Here is a 17,544-nt window from a genome sequence, read left to right on the forward strand (position 1 = left end):
GACGTGAGGCCGGAGCAGCCGGGCAGAGGACCAGCGGGGCTGTTGTGGATGCAGGGCAGGGCCGTGGGGGTGTGTAGGATGGGCCAGGCCCTGGTTGGGAGTCGGGGGTATGGCCTGAGGGCCCTGGCCGGAGGGGGAGGGCTCAGCAAGGAACTGGTGAGACTGGCTCTGTTCCCCCTGAACGCTCTGTGGTTCTAGGATGGAAACCTCCTTAACTGGGGGATTGTGAACCTCCAAGAAGAAGCAGGAAATGATGGTTCACTAAGGTTCTGCTTTTTTATATTTCGATTTTCTTAAAAATCAATTATAGTTATTTCTTCCTGTGGTGGCTTCTGATTTGCAGGTGGCGGAAGAAACTGATCATCGTTGCCTCCCAAGACATGCGGTACCGGGCCTTGATTGGCTTGGAGGGTGACCCCGACCTGAAGCTCCCCGACTTCTCCTACTGCATTTTGGAGCGATTAGGCCGGTCCCGGTGGCAAGGGGAGCTCCAACGAGACCTCCACAGCACTGCTTTCAAGTGAGGGGATGCTTTGCTTCTCTGCTGGAAATGCTGGGGCTCCCTGATCATTGGGCCCTGCCACCTGGGCAGTCCCCACATCCATGGTGATTGGAAGCACGATGCTTTCTCATTGAAGAGACCCTGGAAAAAAGACCAAAAAAAGGGGACTCCCTGGCAGTCCAGTGGTTTAGACTCTGCCTTTCCATTTCAGGGGGGCATGGGTTTGATCCCTTGTCTGGGGAACTAAGATATCCTGCATGCCTCATATTGCAGCTGAAAAAAAAAAAAAAAGAAAGAGAGACCCTGGGGTGACCATAGAATTTATTGTCCAAACCAGACATTTTGAGAGTGGAAGGTGGAGCTGACCAGAAGGGACGCCAAGGCAATGGGCATAAACTGAGACCACCTGGCGAGCCAGAATGCATGGCAACCCTAGTTACTGGCTGCTATGTGATTAGAGACCCATGTCTGATTAGCTCCTTGCTCATATAACCCTTACTGTCTCCCGCGCCAGCCACCCTTTCCCACTCCATTTCCCCTCTCCTCTACCCCCATCTCCCCATCCACCTCTCTTGGGGGTCTGGGGTGTGCCTTAGGCTGAGGCACGGCTGTTCTTTCCAAGGCCGTTGTCACATAGCAACTGTTCTCTTAGGTTGGCTGGATAGGAGGTGTGTGTCTCTGGTGTTCATGTCCTCCACACTGTGGGGTGAAAGCAACCAACAAAGCAAAATGACTGCCCACTCTCTTCCTCTCCTCCAGGGTTGATGCTGGGAAGCTCCACTATCATAGGAAAATTTTGAACAAAAATGGGCTCATTACGATGCAGTCACATGTGATCCGATTACCCACCGGAGCCCAGCAGCACTCAATCCTTCTCCTCCTGAATCGGTTTCACATGGACAGGTACAGTGTGAGACACCAGAATGCTCCCTTACCTCTGTCTTTCAGCCATGTGTATTATACCTTTAAGAATCCTAGAGGCCAAACCAGAATATGACTAGCTTTTAAAAAAAGATATTTACCACCTATTTTGGATTATGAGAATAAGTCTTGCTTATTTAGAAAATCTGGAAATTATATAGAAAAGATACCTATCACCCCACAGCCCAGCAATAGGAACTGTTAACATTTTGGTGAAATTTGGGAGTGTAAAAGTAAATAAGTCAAATTTGATTTGTTATGGTGACAAGAGTTCTGTGGGTAGAAGAGAACAATGGACTAAGTCAAGATCTGTGTTTAAATCTTTGCTCCTGATTTGGGCAGGATCACGTGACCTATCTGAACCACTGTTTCCTCTTCTGCAGAATGGCCATGACAAAGCTTGGTACTAGTTCATACGCAGTGAATATCTGTGCCTTCATCTATTCTTTCATTCATTGAAAGGCAGTAAAAATGGAGAAGTGGGCGTCTCTGGATCCCATATATATGCCCTCCCTGCTGCTAAACCTGTTGGCAGTTAAAGCCCAGTTCACCTTCCCCAGCTGTATGACAATACCTTCCTGTCTGCCCCTCCTCCAACACCCCCCCACCCACACACAGCTAGGGTAGCCCTTGGCTCCTTTAATAGCTTCCTTTGGCATCCATTAGCTTGTAAGCATTTATTATGACATCCACTTCACAATAAAAGTGCAAAGGAAGGGAAAGTCAGTCATGCCAGTGAAGTGAGAGATAGAAACCAGGGCTTCAGAATCAGAGAGGTGTCCTGATTACTGCAGAGGGCACTGTATTTCGAGGAAGAAGACCTGGGTTCACATTTTGTGCCTGAATTTTAGAAAAGCTTAACTTCTTTATGAAATAATCCCTATCCTTTCTTACCAAGTGATTTATAAGGAAATATGTTGGTGCTTCCTAAACCTTAAGGTATTGTCAACTCAAGAAATATTCACAATCTAAAAGTTGAGAGTTATGTTTTATTCGGTGGGAATTTTTAGAACTTCAAGTCCAGGGCAGGTAGTCTGAACGTCAAAATTTAATTGTTAAAGAAAACCAAGTTAAGGAATTTAGCGCTTTTCTGTGTATGGCAAGGTGCAAGAGTCTGGGCTCACTGAAATCATTCATTTGATATGCACCTAAGCTATTTGGGGCCAGTATCCTGTGTTTTCACAGGAGTTTCCTCAGGGCCCACCATGGGGAGTGGCTGCAATCTGATGGCTGCTAGATGGCAGGTATTCTTTCCTGAGTTTCCTCAGGGCTCACCGGCTCACCTTGGAGGGCTGCAATTGCTGATGACTGTGACATCCTTTGTTTACTGATATGGCAGGCACTATTCCGTTTATCAGTATGATCAAAAGATGTAAGGCATTTTAAAGAATCATCTCTTGAGAGTTTTAGCCGGAGGCTAGTCTGTACCCTGCCACTAGCTCGGTGACCTTGGCCGTGAGACTGAACCACTCAGAGCCCCAGTCTTTCCAGTTGTAATGGACAAGGAGTTGGGCTGGATGTTCTCTGAGACCTAAGACCACAAGGTTCTGTAGTTTGATATGTTGTCATTTAAATATTGTCATCTTTAAAAAACAGGCAGTCTTTAGCAATAGGTCTGGGAAAAAATGAAGTGTTTTATGTTTCTCACAGGAGGAGCAAGTACGACATCCTTATGGAGAAGCTCTCAGCTGTGCTGAGCACACGGAGTAACCGGACAGAGACACTGGGGAAGCTGAGGGAGGAACTGGTGAGCTGCCCCTGCCCGTGTGGGGGGCTGGATCCATTTGTAACGCAGTGGGGAGCCTTGTCAAGTGTAGATTTCAGTGCACTGCAGTTGAAAACCCTGTCGTGGACTTGACCATCCCTGGCTGTTAGCGAGTTCCAAGCCCGTTCTGCCCGCCGCACAACAGGCCAGTAAATCGGGAGACAAGGTGTTGAGGCAAGGGAGAATGACTATTCGGAAAGCCGGCAGACCGAGAAGATGCGGACTGGGGTCCCCATAGACCATCCTCTCCCGGTCTGGATGCCAGGGTTTTTTGGTTTGTTTTTTTAAATATTTGTTTATTTATTTATTTGGTTGCACTGGGTCTTAGTTGCAGCAGGCAGACTCCTTAGTTGTAGCATGCAAACTCTTGGTTGCGGCAGGTATGTGGGACCTACTTCTGTGACCAGGGATCTGAACCCGGGTCCCCTGCATTGGGAGTGGAGTCTTATCTACTCCGCCACCTGGGAAGTCCCGGATGCCAGTTTTTTTTATGGAACAGAGCTGGGTAGGAGGTGAGGAAGTAAAGTAAAATGGCCATTAGTTTTGCCTGGCTTGGCCAGCATCAGGGAGGGGATATGTTAATTTCTTCTTTTCTGCAGCCATTCACAGGTGGGCAGGGTCAGATTGTCTCCCTGTGAGCTGAACAAAGGTACTTTAGTTCAGCTTTCAGGCAGAGGGGCAGGGTTCCCTGAGGCAGGTCATTATGTATGATTATAATAACAAAAGCAAGAAAAGCAAAGGTTAAAGTCAAAGAAACATCAACATGGAGTCAAAATTGGCTCTTCTCTGTTACATAGCCATGAAACAAGCAGAACTTTCCTTTGCTTTATTTACAGAATGAAAAAGGGCTCAGTCTTTAATTTAAGTCCTTCCTGCTCTTGGGTGGCCTCCAGTTTTCCCGGGGATTTGCGCCAAGTCCTGCTATAAAAGTTCCTGTGGAATGGTGAATCTGAGCATTTAGATTTACTTTTGTAATCAAGCTTGTAATTTTGTTCCCAGTGGTTTTATGCTGAAATAACAGAGTGACTACTGAGAAGGAGGAGAGACAACACAGGGAGAAAAGCAGTTATGGACCTGCTTCATCTTTGGGTCCAGGAACAGAGGCAGTGATGAAGTGAGAGTGGGAGGAAGAAAGCACAGGGGTGATGCTGCTTCCGGTCTGATTTGAGCCCTCTTCGGTAGAAGTTAGGAAAGAGCCAGCACTGGAAACGGGAGGAAAGTAAGACGGCTCTGTAGGTTAAACAGTAGGATTTGAAGTCAAGATTTGGGGGTGATAGTAATTAGTCCCCAAAGGAGCATGGTTTGGAGTCTGGTTGTAGACTCCAGGTTGTAGACTGCAGGTGTAGACTCCAGGTGGTAGACTCCAGGTTGTAGACTCCAGGTTGTAGACTCCAGGTTGTAGACTCCAGGTAGATCCTTCTTGTTCCTCACCTTGTGCTGCCCCCGGGGGGCTCTGCTCTCTGATTTCACTGCGCTGAGGGAAGGGCTCTCTCCCCTCCTGCTAAATGCACTGTATGCCCAATTCTCTTTAAAGCAGAGGTTATAAACCAAAGCTTGTGGGTCAGATTCGGCCTGCACATTGTTAAAAAGAACTTTGACCTAGCATCTTTTAAAAATTGAGATTTTGCCTCAAAATCTAGGTTACCAGCTTCCCTTGAAATATCAGAGGCTCTGGGCAGCCTGGGCCCGTGGTCTCTTGTGATAGCGGTTACCTGGAGCTGGCTGTGTGCTGGCTGCCCACCCCGGGCCCCTTACCTCCTGTCAGCTCTCAGACACGCAGGCAGTGCCATTTGTCACCCTATGAGCACTGCTGTTCAGGAGGAGAGAACTATTTCTCGGTATCTGAGTGTCTGTCAAAAGTGGGGAATAAAAGGTAGACTGATAAGGCCTCTTCCTGAGAGGCCCTAGTCAAGATGAAGGAAACTCCTACAAGCGCAAAGAAATATCTGCCCGCTTTGTTCTTTATATTGTTCGTCCAGCCTGTGCAGACACTGAAGATCGAAACCCTCTGCCCTGCTGAGTCACTCAAGGGTAGAGAAACTGAGCAGTCTCAGGTCAACGCTGTGGACGATCTAAGTGACAAGATTTGACTGATACAGGACACTGTTTATTTATTTATTCATTCAACAAATACTTTAGTGAGTATCTGTTTGGAGTCAGAACTGTGTTTCGCACCACCGTGGCAAAAATGAACGAGGATGACAGTCTTACACCATCGCAGAGCAGTCTAATTGGAGGGGCTGGCATGTGACCACACACTCAGGCCAGACTGCTCCTTGGAAGGATGTGTTGGAGTTGCGTGAAAAGAGAGATGGGAAAAGCTTGGTAGAGCCAGTTCCAGTTGAGCTGGGCTTTGAAGATGAAGTCAACATCATCCGACAGAGGAGATACCATCTTTCAGGCAGAGGAGACGGGCTGGAGCAGAGGCGTGGAGCTGTGGGAGGTGATGGGCTGTTTCTGAGGTTGGCAGTGACACGGGGCAGCCAGGCGGCAGCGTGCCTGGCGGGAGTAGTGAGAGACGTGGCTGGAAAGGAAAGTTGGAGCCAGATAAGGAAGGTCTCGAGTGCCAGGCTGAGGACTTGGGTTTCAGCCTTTAGCCTGGTGAACTGCAGTTTGAGTGTTGGGGAGATGAACTGATGGATGGGGAGGGGATTGGAGGCAGGGGCGGGGACGTGGGTGCTGTGGCCTCGGGTAGGGTGGGGGACGCCTTGAATTGTTGGCATTATTTGGGGGGTGACACTAGCAGGACTTGGTGAGTGACTGAAGCCAGGGTGTGGGTGTCGGGTGTGGGGAGAGACGAAGGAGAAGGAGTCTGTTGTCTAGCTTGAGTGGCAACCCCTCCCTGGGGTGGACCAGAGCTGGAGGGCGGGCTCCTGAGGGCAGGGACTGCACCTGCCAACCCCCCACCAAGAGGACGGCCTGGCCCACGGAGACGCTGAGCCCAGATTTGTTGAATGGTGTACAATGACAGTAGAGAGTTCAGAAAGAGGAATGAGTTTGCCTGAGATTGAGGCACATGACAAATTTGATTTTAGGATTTATTGAGTATGAAGATCTTCTGGGACTTTGACTTGGTTATGTTTAGTCAGCAGCTGGAAATAGGGGTCAGAGAAGGCTGAGCAGGATTTAGTGAATAATTAACCTCTGGATGAGGTGGACGCCATGAATATGGATGCTGTCTTTTTGGGGGGAGTGGGGAAGGCCACTTTCTTTAACTGGGCAGTTTGTGTGAGTCCTCAACGGTAGCCCCCCCGTAAGGGAAGGACTATGTCATCCTCCATCCTCTGGGCAGATTATGTGAGTCCTCGATGGCAGCCCCCCATAGGATGGTCCAGGGCTCAGGACCATATGTTGAGGGCTAGGGTTTGATGGATGCATTTCCATAGGGTCTTTCCACGACGCTGGGGGCACGGCTGGATTAACAAGAGGTGCCATCTACCAGCCAGCAGGTTAAGTGAGCCGTATGTGAGTTGTCTGTATTTCTTTGATAACAATATGTTCTGCTGCCCAACAGTTAGCGTACGGGCTCCTCCGAGAGGTGATCACACGTATGTGGGTGGTGGCAACAGCCCTCAGACATATGCTGCCTTTCTCCACCCCTGGAGTGTAAGAGGAAACCTGGGAGGTGCCATGCACCACTCTTAGTTACCAGTGCCTCCTGCTGTTCAGGTGGTAACCTGCCCGGCTGTTCCAGTGGTGGCAAAATCAAATGCTAGTAGTGGCCAGGAGGGTGGTATGGATTAGTGAAATAGGCCAAGTGTAAAATAATTTTTTGAGGGAGTTCCCTGGTGGTTTAGTGGTTAGGATTCAGCGCTTTCACTGCTGTGGCCCGGGTTCAATCCCTGGTCGGGGAACTGAGATCCTGCAAGCCGCGTGGCGTGGGCAAAAAAAAAAAAAAATTTTTTTTTTATCAGTATGGATTCAAGAATTATTCAACTTTCCTCTTAACTATCATGAGAGAAAAGCAGCACAAAAATGGTGATAAACAGGAACTGACCTTCGGCCTCACCATGTAAGGGGTCTGATGGGCAGAGGAGGCCAGGGCGTCCAGGTCAGGCGTGCCTGTCTGGAGGGAGCCGCCGGTCCTCACCTCCCACTGGCTGATGCCAGGAGGAACCGCAGGCCTAGGATTTGTTGCCAGATCCTGTTTTTCAAGAGAAGCCAGAATCTTTTTTTTTTTTTTAACATGAACTCTCTCACTTTTCAATGTTGGCAAGTAAATTACTTTTTTCAAAAAAAAACGTGTAGATGAAAAAACACGGCCTGCACTGGAGGCTGCTCGTTGGTAACCTCGACAGTTAGGAGCGCTTGGGGTCATTTTGGTTGTGTTGCCTCCTTGCAGAATCATGAGTGACAGGGTGGATGTACGCATCCTCATTTTGTTGTAACTTCACAGATAGACTAAATTTTTTTAAAGGTCTTTAATTTTTTCTCTTCCACTGCCTGTGAGAGGTGTGTGTATGTATGTATATATATTCTATTAATAATTAATAATACGCTTACTTGTTTAAAAAAAACCAAAACGGCTTCCCTGGTGGTGCAGTGGTTGAGAGTCCGCCTGCTGATGCAGGGGACACGGGTTCGTGCCCCAGTCCGGGAAGATCCCACATGCCGCGGAGCGGCTGGGCCCGTGAGCCATGGCCGCTGAGCCTGCGCGTCCGGAGCCTGTGCTCCGCAACGGGAGAGGCCACAACAGTGAGAGGCCCGCGTACCGCAAAACAATATGAAAAGGTATACAGTGAAAATCTTCTAGTGCTGCCCCCATCTGCCTCATTCTCACCCCTTTCAGGTGCATCCTTTCAGGATCTTTTTAGGGAAATCTCTTTCCCCACTCATAATCAAATGGATGGTTTACATGCTGCTGCAGACTCATTTTATTCCCTGGACAAGGTAGCTTGGCAGTATTTTCTCATTAGTGCCTCCAGTGTTTGCTCATTCAAGATCGTCAGTTAACTCAGGTCCCCACTTGTTCGTTTACATGATTCTCCAATAGTTTCAAACACCTTGCTCTACCTAACAGCGGTGTTTCAATTTTGCAGGGGCTGTGCGAGAGGACATTTAAGCGTCTGTACCAGTACATGCTGAACGCGGGGCTGGCCAAGGTGGTGCCTCTTCCCTTACAAGAGATCCACCCTGAACGTGGACCTTGCAAGACCAAGAAAGGTAAAGGCAGTCTTGGCTCCTGCCTGGGCTGCACAGATAGTTTTCACTTCTCCCCTCTAAGTGCCAGCCTGTCCCTCTTACCACGTTCTGCCCTGAGGTAGGATGATTTCACGTTATTTTTTCAACTCTATTCCTCAGCGCCTGGCCCAGGACCTTCTATATAAAAAGCGCTCAGGAAACGTTCGCTGAATGAAACCCTTTCTGACTCCCAGCAAACACCTCTATGTGGATGTCCCTCCAACATCTCCCATTCCTGGTGTCCAGAAACTGAAATTTATCTTTTCCTTCTTATGCTAAGCCAGTATTTTTTAAGTACCTGATCTGTGTGTTGCATGATTGCATTTTCTAGCCCTGCAAAATAGGTGGTATTATTACCATTTTACAGGTAAGAAAATTAAAGTTAAAAGATGATAAGTAACTTATATGAGGTTAAGCAATCAGGAAGTGGTGGAGGTGGGATTTGAACCTTCTAAGAAAGTTAAACTAGGGACAGTAGACTATGAAACTTTAAAAACCTTCCTTAGTCCTTTATTTTTCTCAGTTCTTGATTTTTATCCCATGCTGTTTAACCCCTCCTGATTAACCAAAGTTTAAAAATCTTAGGGTCAGAGCTTTCAGTAAAAGATGACAGAAGGAATAGATACGGTTTTCTGCACTCTTCCAACTCCTTCCTAGTGATGATAGGCTATAAAAGGAATAAACCTTGCAAGTACAAAGAGAATAGGACAGGAAGTGATGGCAGGGAGAGTTGTCTACATTTTTGTGCTCAAAGGCAGATGTACAAATGGTAACTGACCGTGCAGACTGGGAAAGCTGAATGCTTGTGCGGGGCAGTAGCCAAGAGTGGACACCTCAAGCCTGAAATAAACCAGGGACCTCTGAAAGCACCAGTTTGGATGGGGCTAGAGACAAGAGGATTGGTTTATAGCCTGTGAAGAGCCATTGCACCCCCAGGTCCCCTCCCCTACTTGGCATAGCCAGGTAACAAGCCCTTTCCCACAAAGACAGAGGTCTGGACTTCGTGGCTTAGCAGTCTTTCCTCATTAGTACCTCTAGTGATTCCTCATTCCTTGGACTTAACCTCAAGAGAAGATATACTGGAGGCTTTTGAGACTCAGACATGAGATGCAGCTGGGGACAGGGTACAGTGCTGATAACAGGCGGTATGAGATAATCTCTATACACAATGAGGTAGGAGTCTTCACTGCCTTTCCCCCTGTGGCTCCTAAAACACTGGCAGCCAGGCTTACAGTCCCTAAGGCCAGAGGCTGGAGGCTTCTTTTCTGCAGAAACTGACCAGTCCAAGAGAAAAGTCTTCTAGATCCTGAAATTTAGGGGTTTCCTAGCAAAATAGCCGGCCTCTGCCTGCTCACCCTTCATGGAAGCCCACACAATGGCAGCCTCTCCCTTTCTCTTCGCGACCCTGCAAAACACAGGACTTTTAATGTACAGCAGTATCTTAATGAAGCATTTTAACTTTTCACCAAGCATTTGAGAACTCTAACATGAATGTAAGAGAAACAAACTAACTTAGGAAATAGAAACAAAGTGAGGAGCAGAAGAAAAGGAAAGGAGAGAGAAGGAAGATACTGCATCATGAAACCAGAGCAAGAGGCTATAAAGGAGGGACATGCAGAAAATAAAAAAGAGCTCTTGGAAATAAAAGAAATACGACTATTGCAAAAAGATTTGGTAGAAGGAAAGATAGTGAGATAAAGTTGAGAAAATCTCCTGTAAAGAACAAAAGCTCAAATGGGATAGAAATAGGAGAGTTTAAGTTGAAAATAAGAAGCTGAGCCTAAAAGATCCAATGTCCACACAGTAGGAGTTCAAGTTCACAGTAGGGGGAGGGAGTGTGTGTGCAAGGGAGTAGAAAGGAGGAGATGATGGGAAATGACATGGAATTTTCCCAGATCTGAAGGATGTTAAGTTCTAGATCAAAAGACCCAGCAGATGTCTAGCATGATGAACATAAAGAAACCCACACCAAGATCCAACAGCCTGAGACTTCAGAAGTCTGGGGCTTGAAGAGCCTCCAGAGAGGAGACATCAGACTTCCCAGTAGTAATGGAAGCTAGAGAGCTTGGAGCAACACCATCAACTTTCTGAAGGGGATGGACTTTCACCCTGGAATCTTCCAGTCAATGAGGTGTGAGAATAAGGACCTCACACATTTTCATACATGCGGATTGGAAACAATTCATCTCTGATCTCCCAAGTTCCCTTTTAGGAAGCTACAGGAGGATGTACACCATCAAATAACAGGCTAAGCCAAGAGACAGGAAAGCATGGGGTCCAGGAAGAGGGGGGACAATGGAAACCCTGGAGAGATGATGAAGGGAAATCATGATGACAGATGTGGGGGGTGGGGGATGGAAGTCCATGCAAAGGATCAGTTGCTTAGTGCCTGTGAATGTGTGAAGGGAAATTTGTATGCTAGCAGAGAGTCTGAGTGTGAATTCGATATGGGTACAGAGAAAACCAAGCAAATGGAAAAAAGTTATTAACGCCAGGTAAAACTAAAAGGTGTGTAATTTTAAAAAGCTTAAGGCCTATGTGCTTGACTATGTGGGCATAGCAAGTAACCTGTGGAGACTGGCCTCACTAACAGCCCCAGAGAACGTTTGCTGGCTGAGGACAGACCACGGCCTCCCCAACACTTGGCTTGGTGCCTGCAGGAGGGAGGTGGTATGCTTGCCGAGTGACCGAGCTGCCAGTCTGAGGGAGCTGTGTCTCTTCCTTTACTTCCTCATTTAGTTAATGGAATCACTGCCCACCCTGTCTGACTTCCCTAAGTCTTGTGGAGGAGATGGTAACACAGAGATATTACCAGACAACAGGTGTATAAAAGGCAGGAGCCCCTGCCTTTTATAGGAGGGAGGTAGGAAAGCCCCCCAAGAGGAGACTTCATCTTTGAGTGTCTTAAGTGCTGAGTAGATGTGTAACTGGTTGAATGACTGGAGTTCCTCAGGGGAAGGGGTGGGGAGCATCAGCCTTTAAGTAGACAGGAAACCAGGAAGTTCCGCTGGGTCCTGAGGCAGGGAAGAAAAGGCTTCAGGAACTGAGAGGTGTGCTGGGGATTCCCACCTAACATTTGACTTGGAAATAGGATTATCTGAATGCTTAAAATATCATGACCTGTGGATCTAATAAGCATTTTTATTTCCTGACTTATTGAAAGAAAGGCATTAAAAATAAGCAGATGAGTAATTTTTTTAGAGTAAAGAGAAATTAAGAAAGAAATAGCCTTAAATAACTTTTTTTGCTGGGCTTCTCCGTGGCTTGAGGTCCTTGGAAATTCAAACTAGCCCCTTGAGACTATCACACCTGAATGGACTTTTGATGTAAGACAGTCTGGGTTAGAATTCTTGTCCTGTCACTTCCTGTTGGGGAGTCCTTCAGCAAGTTTTGACCTCTCTCTGCCTCAGTTTCCTCATCAGGATTATCTGGAATAATAATATATATCTTTCCAGAGTGTCGTGGAGCTTATAGGCGACAGTGTACACAGAGCAGGGCCTTTGGGCCACATCTGGCAGTGTATTTTGTTGGCCTCATGGTGTTTGTTTTCATTGTAGTTGTTGGCATTTAAAAATCAGAAATTTCACCTACAAAGTCAGCCTTTCAACTTTTCTATAGAAATAAAACTAGGCAACATTGAACTGCATTTCTTTAATAGCAATTGGTGAGGCAGAGAGGTGTGCCACCCTCTGTTGAGGGAACCCACCTTCCCCATTCATTCAGCTGCTGTTTAACCCGCAGCTGGCTTCAGTCTGGGTATGTCGTCTGCCTAACCCTTGAAGGTGTGTCCTCATCACACCATGAGTGGTCCTAGTTTTCTGGAGGCCCAGTGCTGGGAAGAAGGGTCGGCACGACTCAGAGACTGGGTACTAAGGATGTCAGTGGTGAGATTAAGAGGGCAAATACATAAGACGATGAGACGACAGTCAGCATTTTTAGATTGTCACGCACACGCGCAGTGAGCCCATTTCTGACTGTTCAGGAGGCTCGTCTTATCCCCGCGTGGTCTGGTCACCACCTCTCAGCTCTTTAGGCTCATGGACAGGCCTGCCACGCTGTGTCTCAGCTATTTATCTGTGTGACTTTTTCCCAACTAAGCCACCCTCCTTGAGGGTGGCGGCCGCACCCCTCACATACTTTCTGTCCTTAATGGCTGTGCATTGTCTACTGGGAACAGAGTAGGTGCTAAGTAAATGTTTAGCCAATTTAATTTAATTAGGTGCCCCTTCAGTGACTTTCTTCGAGCAGGAGACAAGGGATGAATGCACAGCTTTTTAGTCTTTTCTTGCCTTGAGCTGTGTCTTCCCAGTTTGCAAAATTAACATAAAACCTTCCCTCCAAGCTGTTATGGAGTAGACAGGACTTAAATAATAAATAAAGATGATGTATTGCTTCATGTAAATTTGCAGGTGCGCCTGGATATATATGAGTGTTTCTAAAAGGCTGTTAACAAAGAGTTTGGATTTCAGCTTCTTTCAGATGTGTTACAGAAAGCTGCAGTGATCTGTTTTGCAAAAGGCAAAAATATCTTGGTAATGAAAACAGTCACCTGAACTGATGTGTTTTGCAAATTTGGATTATTTTCTTCAAGTGTTTAGCAGTCATTCCATGTTTATTAAGTTGTGCTGAGAACAGAAGGGAAGAGAAATAGAAGTTAACTTTGTAATCCCTCGGAAAAGGATCACAGTCGGAAGCAGTTGACAGAAGTCGGGCTCCCTAGAGCTAATGACTGAGACAGGCATTTAGCGGGTTTCCCAGGTTCAGTGGCAAGGTGAGTCCAGCTGTGAAGAGGATGGGGTAGTTCTAGTGTCTATACCTCCCTGTTTATGGTGTGGACTCTTCCCCCAAGCTGCTGCCCTGTGACTTTTCAAAAATAAAAAACAAGTTCAACAGGATTGCAGGACAAGATCAATAGACAAAAATCAGTTATAGGGCTTCCCTGGTGGCGCAGTGGTTGAGAGTCCGCCTGCCGATGCAGGGGACACGGGTTCGTGCCCCGGTCCGGGAAGATCCCACATGCCGCGGAGCGGCTGGGCCCGTGAGCCATGCCCGCTGAGCCTGCACGTCCGGAGCCTGCGCTCTGCAACGGGAGAGGCCACAACAGTGAGAGGCCTGTGTACCGCAAAAAAAAAAAAAATTTAAGATGAATAAAATAAACAGACCTTTTAATATGGCAAAAACTATTAAAGGCAGGAACTTAAAAGAGTTGAGAAAGGGGTAGAATCCTCAATGGCATAAATTCTGGGCCTTGGGTGACTTCACTGGGGTGGAGGCAGATCTCCTGAGGGGGCACAGGCACCTGGAGGGTGCCCTTGTGGGAAAAGAGTCCTTTCCTCTGTGTCCCCCCCAGGAGGGAACACGGGCTCAAGCCTGCTGGCCGCTCCATCAACCCCCCTGAGCAGGGAGATGGGCCTGCCCAGTCTGTGGGGTGGAAGGAGCAGGCTGGGAACAGGGGGAAGGGCGGTGAGGTCTGGGGCAGAATTCTGGAGAATGAGAGGGGGACAAGCTACAGTGGATGTGCCTCGGAGGTGAGGGACTGGTGACATTGTCCTTTGAGAACTTTCTGTGGTATGACTGAGGGATGAGGAGGGAAGCCTCCCCACGCTTGGAAGAGCCCGAAGGCAAGTGCTGGGACCTGTGAGCACAGGGCTGGCCTGCAGGTGAGCAGGTATTGAAGGGTGACTGAACCTCTAGACCGAGGCCGTTTCCACAGATTCCTAAACCTGTGTGAGCCCCGTGTGTGCTACTGTCAGGACCCGCGCTGCCTTGCACAGTTAGCCAGAGAGACCTTTGGCTCTGATGGCTTGTCTTAGGGCGTGAAAAAGAGGAAGGGGCTAGGGGAGATTCTGCACTTTGTTAGCCATTATTTTGCAGGGCACTGAGCCAAGTGTTAGTTCTTTGACTCTGATCCCTTTATCACCCCATCTTCTCAGTGCTACTCTTCACTGATAAGCAACTAAAGCACAGATCACTTGCCTAAGGTCACAGAGCTGGGATGTGCTGGTAGGGGAGTGAGCAGAGGAAAGTGTGGCTCTTGAGCCTGCGGCCATCAGGCCCCTCTGCCGCCTCCGCCTCCTGAGAGGCTGGCCTGACTGACAGGAAGTGCAAGCAGGGTGGGCTGGTGCGGGGTGAAGGCGAAGGCGTCCTGGGTGGCCGGGGGCAGGAGACTCCTCCATCAGCCCTTCTCCCACACCCACTGTTAACTTCCCGTCATGCCTGCAGAATGAAAAATAAAACCTCTACTCGGCTAGAGACCATCTGCAGTCTCCGTTCTCATCCTCATTCCCGCCTCTCCCACCAGCACCCCTTCCCAAACGACCAGTCCTTTTCCACCTCTGTGCCTTTGCTGATGCCCTTCCGTCTGCCTGGAATGCCTGTCCTCTTCTGACAGTTTCTTCCGGATCCTTTAATATCCCACCCAAATGGCCCCTCCTCTCTCTCTTCCCCTGCGTAGTCTTTTTGTTTGCCAGCTCTGTGGGTTTTGGAAGCAGAGCCCTGAGCACATTGTAGCCGATTTCTCTGTAGCCATCCAGCTGGATAGCGTACCCTGAGCACTTAACTCATTCACTCCCTTAGTCCTTACTCCCAGGTTAGTCTAGACACGTTGTAGAATTATCCCCGCCTTGTAGATGAGAAGCCTGAGGCTCAGAGGTTCACAGCTTGCTCATGGTAGAGCCGCAGTTCACGCCCAGGCCCGTGTGAAGCCTAATCACCCTGTCCGAGGCTCCCTGGCCTCTCTCTCAGACACAGCCCTTTGCAGGGGTGGGAACCCTGTCTTGTCCTTCTTTATGTGTTCTAGGCCCATCACACAATAAATGCTGTGAAATTGAGTGAAAGGCCCCAAGCAGCCTCCTGACATTTTCAACACCGGTGACTCCGTCTGACACTTGAGCCCCCAAGCTCTGTTTTTCTGAGGTTGTGGTGATGATAACAGTAATGATAAAGCAGTAGCAAGCACTGTCCTGAGCACTCTGTGAGGAAGATGCTATTCTTGTCCCCATTTCATAGCTGAGCAGCCTGAGGAACAGGGCTGTGGGGTCAGTTAGCCACGCTGATCCAGCCAGTAAGTGGCAGAGGCAGGTTCTCACCAGACAGACTGTCTCCAGAGCCCATACTTTTCCCCAGTTCCATCGCCCTGGGTGTGGGCTGCAGCACCCTCCTCCGTCCTTCTGGGTGCTGCCCTGAATGCTGTCCTCCCATCTCTGGTTAGGCCTCTCTGCCGGTACCCAAGGCAGTCACCTCCTTAGAATGTCCCATGGGCTTGCTTATAATTTCAGTTTCCCAGACTATCTGAATAACTCCCCAGCCCTGACCAACCCAGCCCCATTCAAGGGGTGTGTGTGTGTGTGTGTGTTGGTGGGGTGAAGGGGGTAACACTCTGAATTTACATAACTTCCGCTTGGCTTGCTAGTAGGACTGTCCCTTTGTCCGTGACCCTCTAAGAGGAAGTCTGTCCTGGGGCTCATTTGTTGCTTTTCTTCCTCCCTGGGTTGATCACAGTTCAGGGTACCACTCTGCTAGGAGGCTGGATGAGATGTTTCATTGGGAATGTGAGACACACGGGCTGTTGGTTCTATGTCACAGCCGCTCTGGCTTTTCCTTTACAAGGAACAGTGCTTTCTGATAGAAATGTGAAATTCAGGCCCAACCATGTGGCCTAGAGTGGAAGGAAGGCCACTTGCTGGGTCCGAGGCCACTTAGATCACTTGAGCCCTCTGAGCCTCCGTTTCCTTTTCCTTAAAATGGTGATAATAACTTGGAAAATTCACACGATGATTAAGTAAAATAGCCTCTGAACGGACCTAACACAGTGCCTGGCCCATCCCAGGTACTTAGTAAAGATTCTGTCCTTCCCTTCTTCCTTTTTGGATCTTCAGGACATCTAAATTAAGGCACTTTTCATGCTAAGGTGGAGCCCTTCCTGGATCATTGACACAGAAGGACTGCGTGGTTCCTTTGTGTAGAAATGCTGACCTTAGTGCATGCCACATGTTTTTGTGTGTGCAAAATGCCTAAAATTTTGTGTGTTTGAGAGCATGAGCAGTGATCTGGCCGGTTGTATCTCTCCTCCCTTTTGTTCCTGGAAAGAAAACCCTGCTCCCAGGGGTCAGTGGCCGACATCAGTGGGACCGCGATTCCTCCAGGGCGGTTGCAGGTAACCGAGGTGGCAGCTCAAATGGAGTGACAGGCCACGTTCACCTGCGTGAGTCTGCTGACCAGTCTTGCTCGAGCCCCTTCTGCTTTGACCTCAGCTGCCTTGTGCTCTAGAACAATATCCTTAAAAATAGCAAGTATGAGGGACTTACTTCCCTGGTGGTCCAGTGGTTAAGTCTCCACGCTCCCACTGCAGGGAGCCCGGGTTTGATCCCTGGCTGGGAACTAAGATCCTTCGAGCTGCGTAGCACAGCCAAAAAAAAAGAGGCAAGTATGAGCTGAAGGGATTTTAATAAAAATAGAAATTCTGAGTCTGGAAAAAACTCTAGAACTATGGGAAATACATAAAGATCAGTGAAACAAGTTCCAAGTGGTCCCTTGGATCATGAAGCTCAGACTGCACTGTGCCCCATCCTTTACCTGCTTTTTCTCCTGCCTCTCTCCCCCAGCCCCACGAGGCTGACATTCTCATCAGCCCTGGTTTGCAGGTGAGTCAGTGGAGGCTGAGGGAGGTCGACCAACTTGCCCAGGTTCCCACACCAGCTCAGGCAGAAGAGTCCAGATTCTTAACCACTGCGCAGGCTCGCTCTCTCTCACGCAAGGTTTTCCAAAGGAAAGATGCAAATGGCATGGCCTGAGGAAAGGGAAACGTTGCGGCCATCAGTGCGTTGGGTGAATGACCAGGGCTTACCTCTCTGACGGATACAGAAACAAGTGCAGTTGGGATTCAGGGCAGAGAAATCAGCTGTGCTCAGGGACAGGCAGAGCTGCAGACCCTGTGGCCCCAAGCCTCTTCAGGCGCCATCTGGATGAGTCACAGCAGCCTCCTGCTCAGCCCAGCCTTAGATGCTGGAGCTCACCCCTTGCCATGTGTTGGGACTCGCCCTCCCCCCACTGGGTCGCATGCTCCTAGTTGGTCGTGGGGCTCACAGTTCCCAGTGTAGTCGCAGGGAGCGGCCTGGTCCTCCTGTGTCACCCTCAGCCTCCCCCAGCCAGCAGCCTGCCTGCCTCGGCACCTTCC

General features: G+C 48.7%; 1 protein-coding gene across 1 annotated transcript in view; it reads left to right on the plus strand.

Moving 5' to 3' along the window:
* The window catches only part of GTF3C1 (general transcription factor IIIC subunit 1), a 72,263-nt gene that overhangs the window by 4,844 nt on the left and 49,875 nt on the right, over positions 1-17,544 (plus strand). The window contains exons 3-6 of the mRNA XM_081257938.1: positions 344-520; positions 1,262-1,405; positions 3,074-3,170; positions 8,228-8,351. Of these exons, the coding sequence (XP_081114064.1) occupies positions 344-520; positions 1,262-1,405; positions 3,074-3,170; positions 8,228-8,351 (542 nt within the window). The remainder of the gene's footprint in view (positions 1-343; positions 521-1,261; positions 1,406-3,073; positions 3,171-8,227; positions 8,352-17,544) is intronic.

Source organism: Mesoplodon bidens (assembly GCF_964165515.1).
Source record: "Mesoplodon bidens genome assembly, chromosome: 15".
Classification (NCBI taxonomy): Eukaryota; Metazoa; Chordata; class Mammalia; order Artiodactyla; family Ziphiidae; genus Mesoplodon; species Mesoplodon bidens.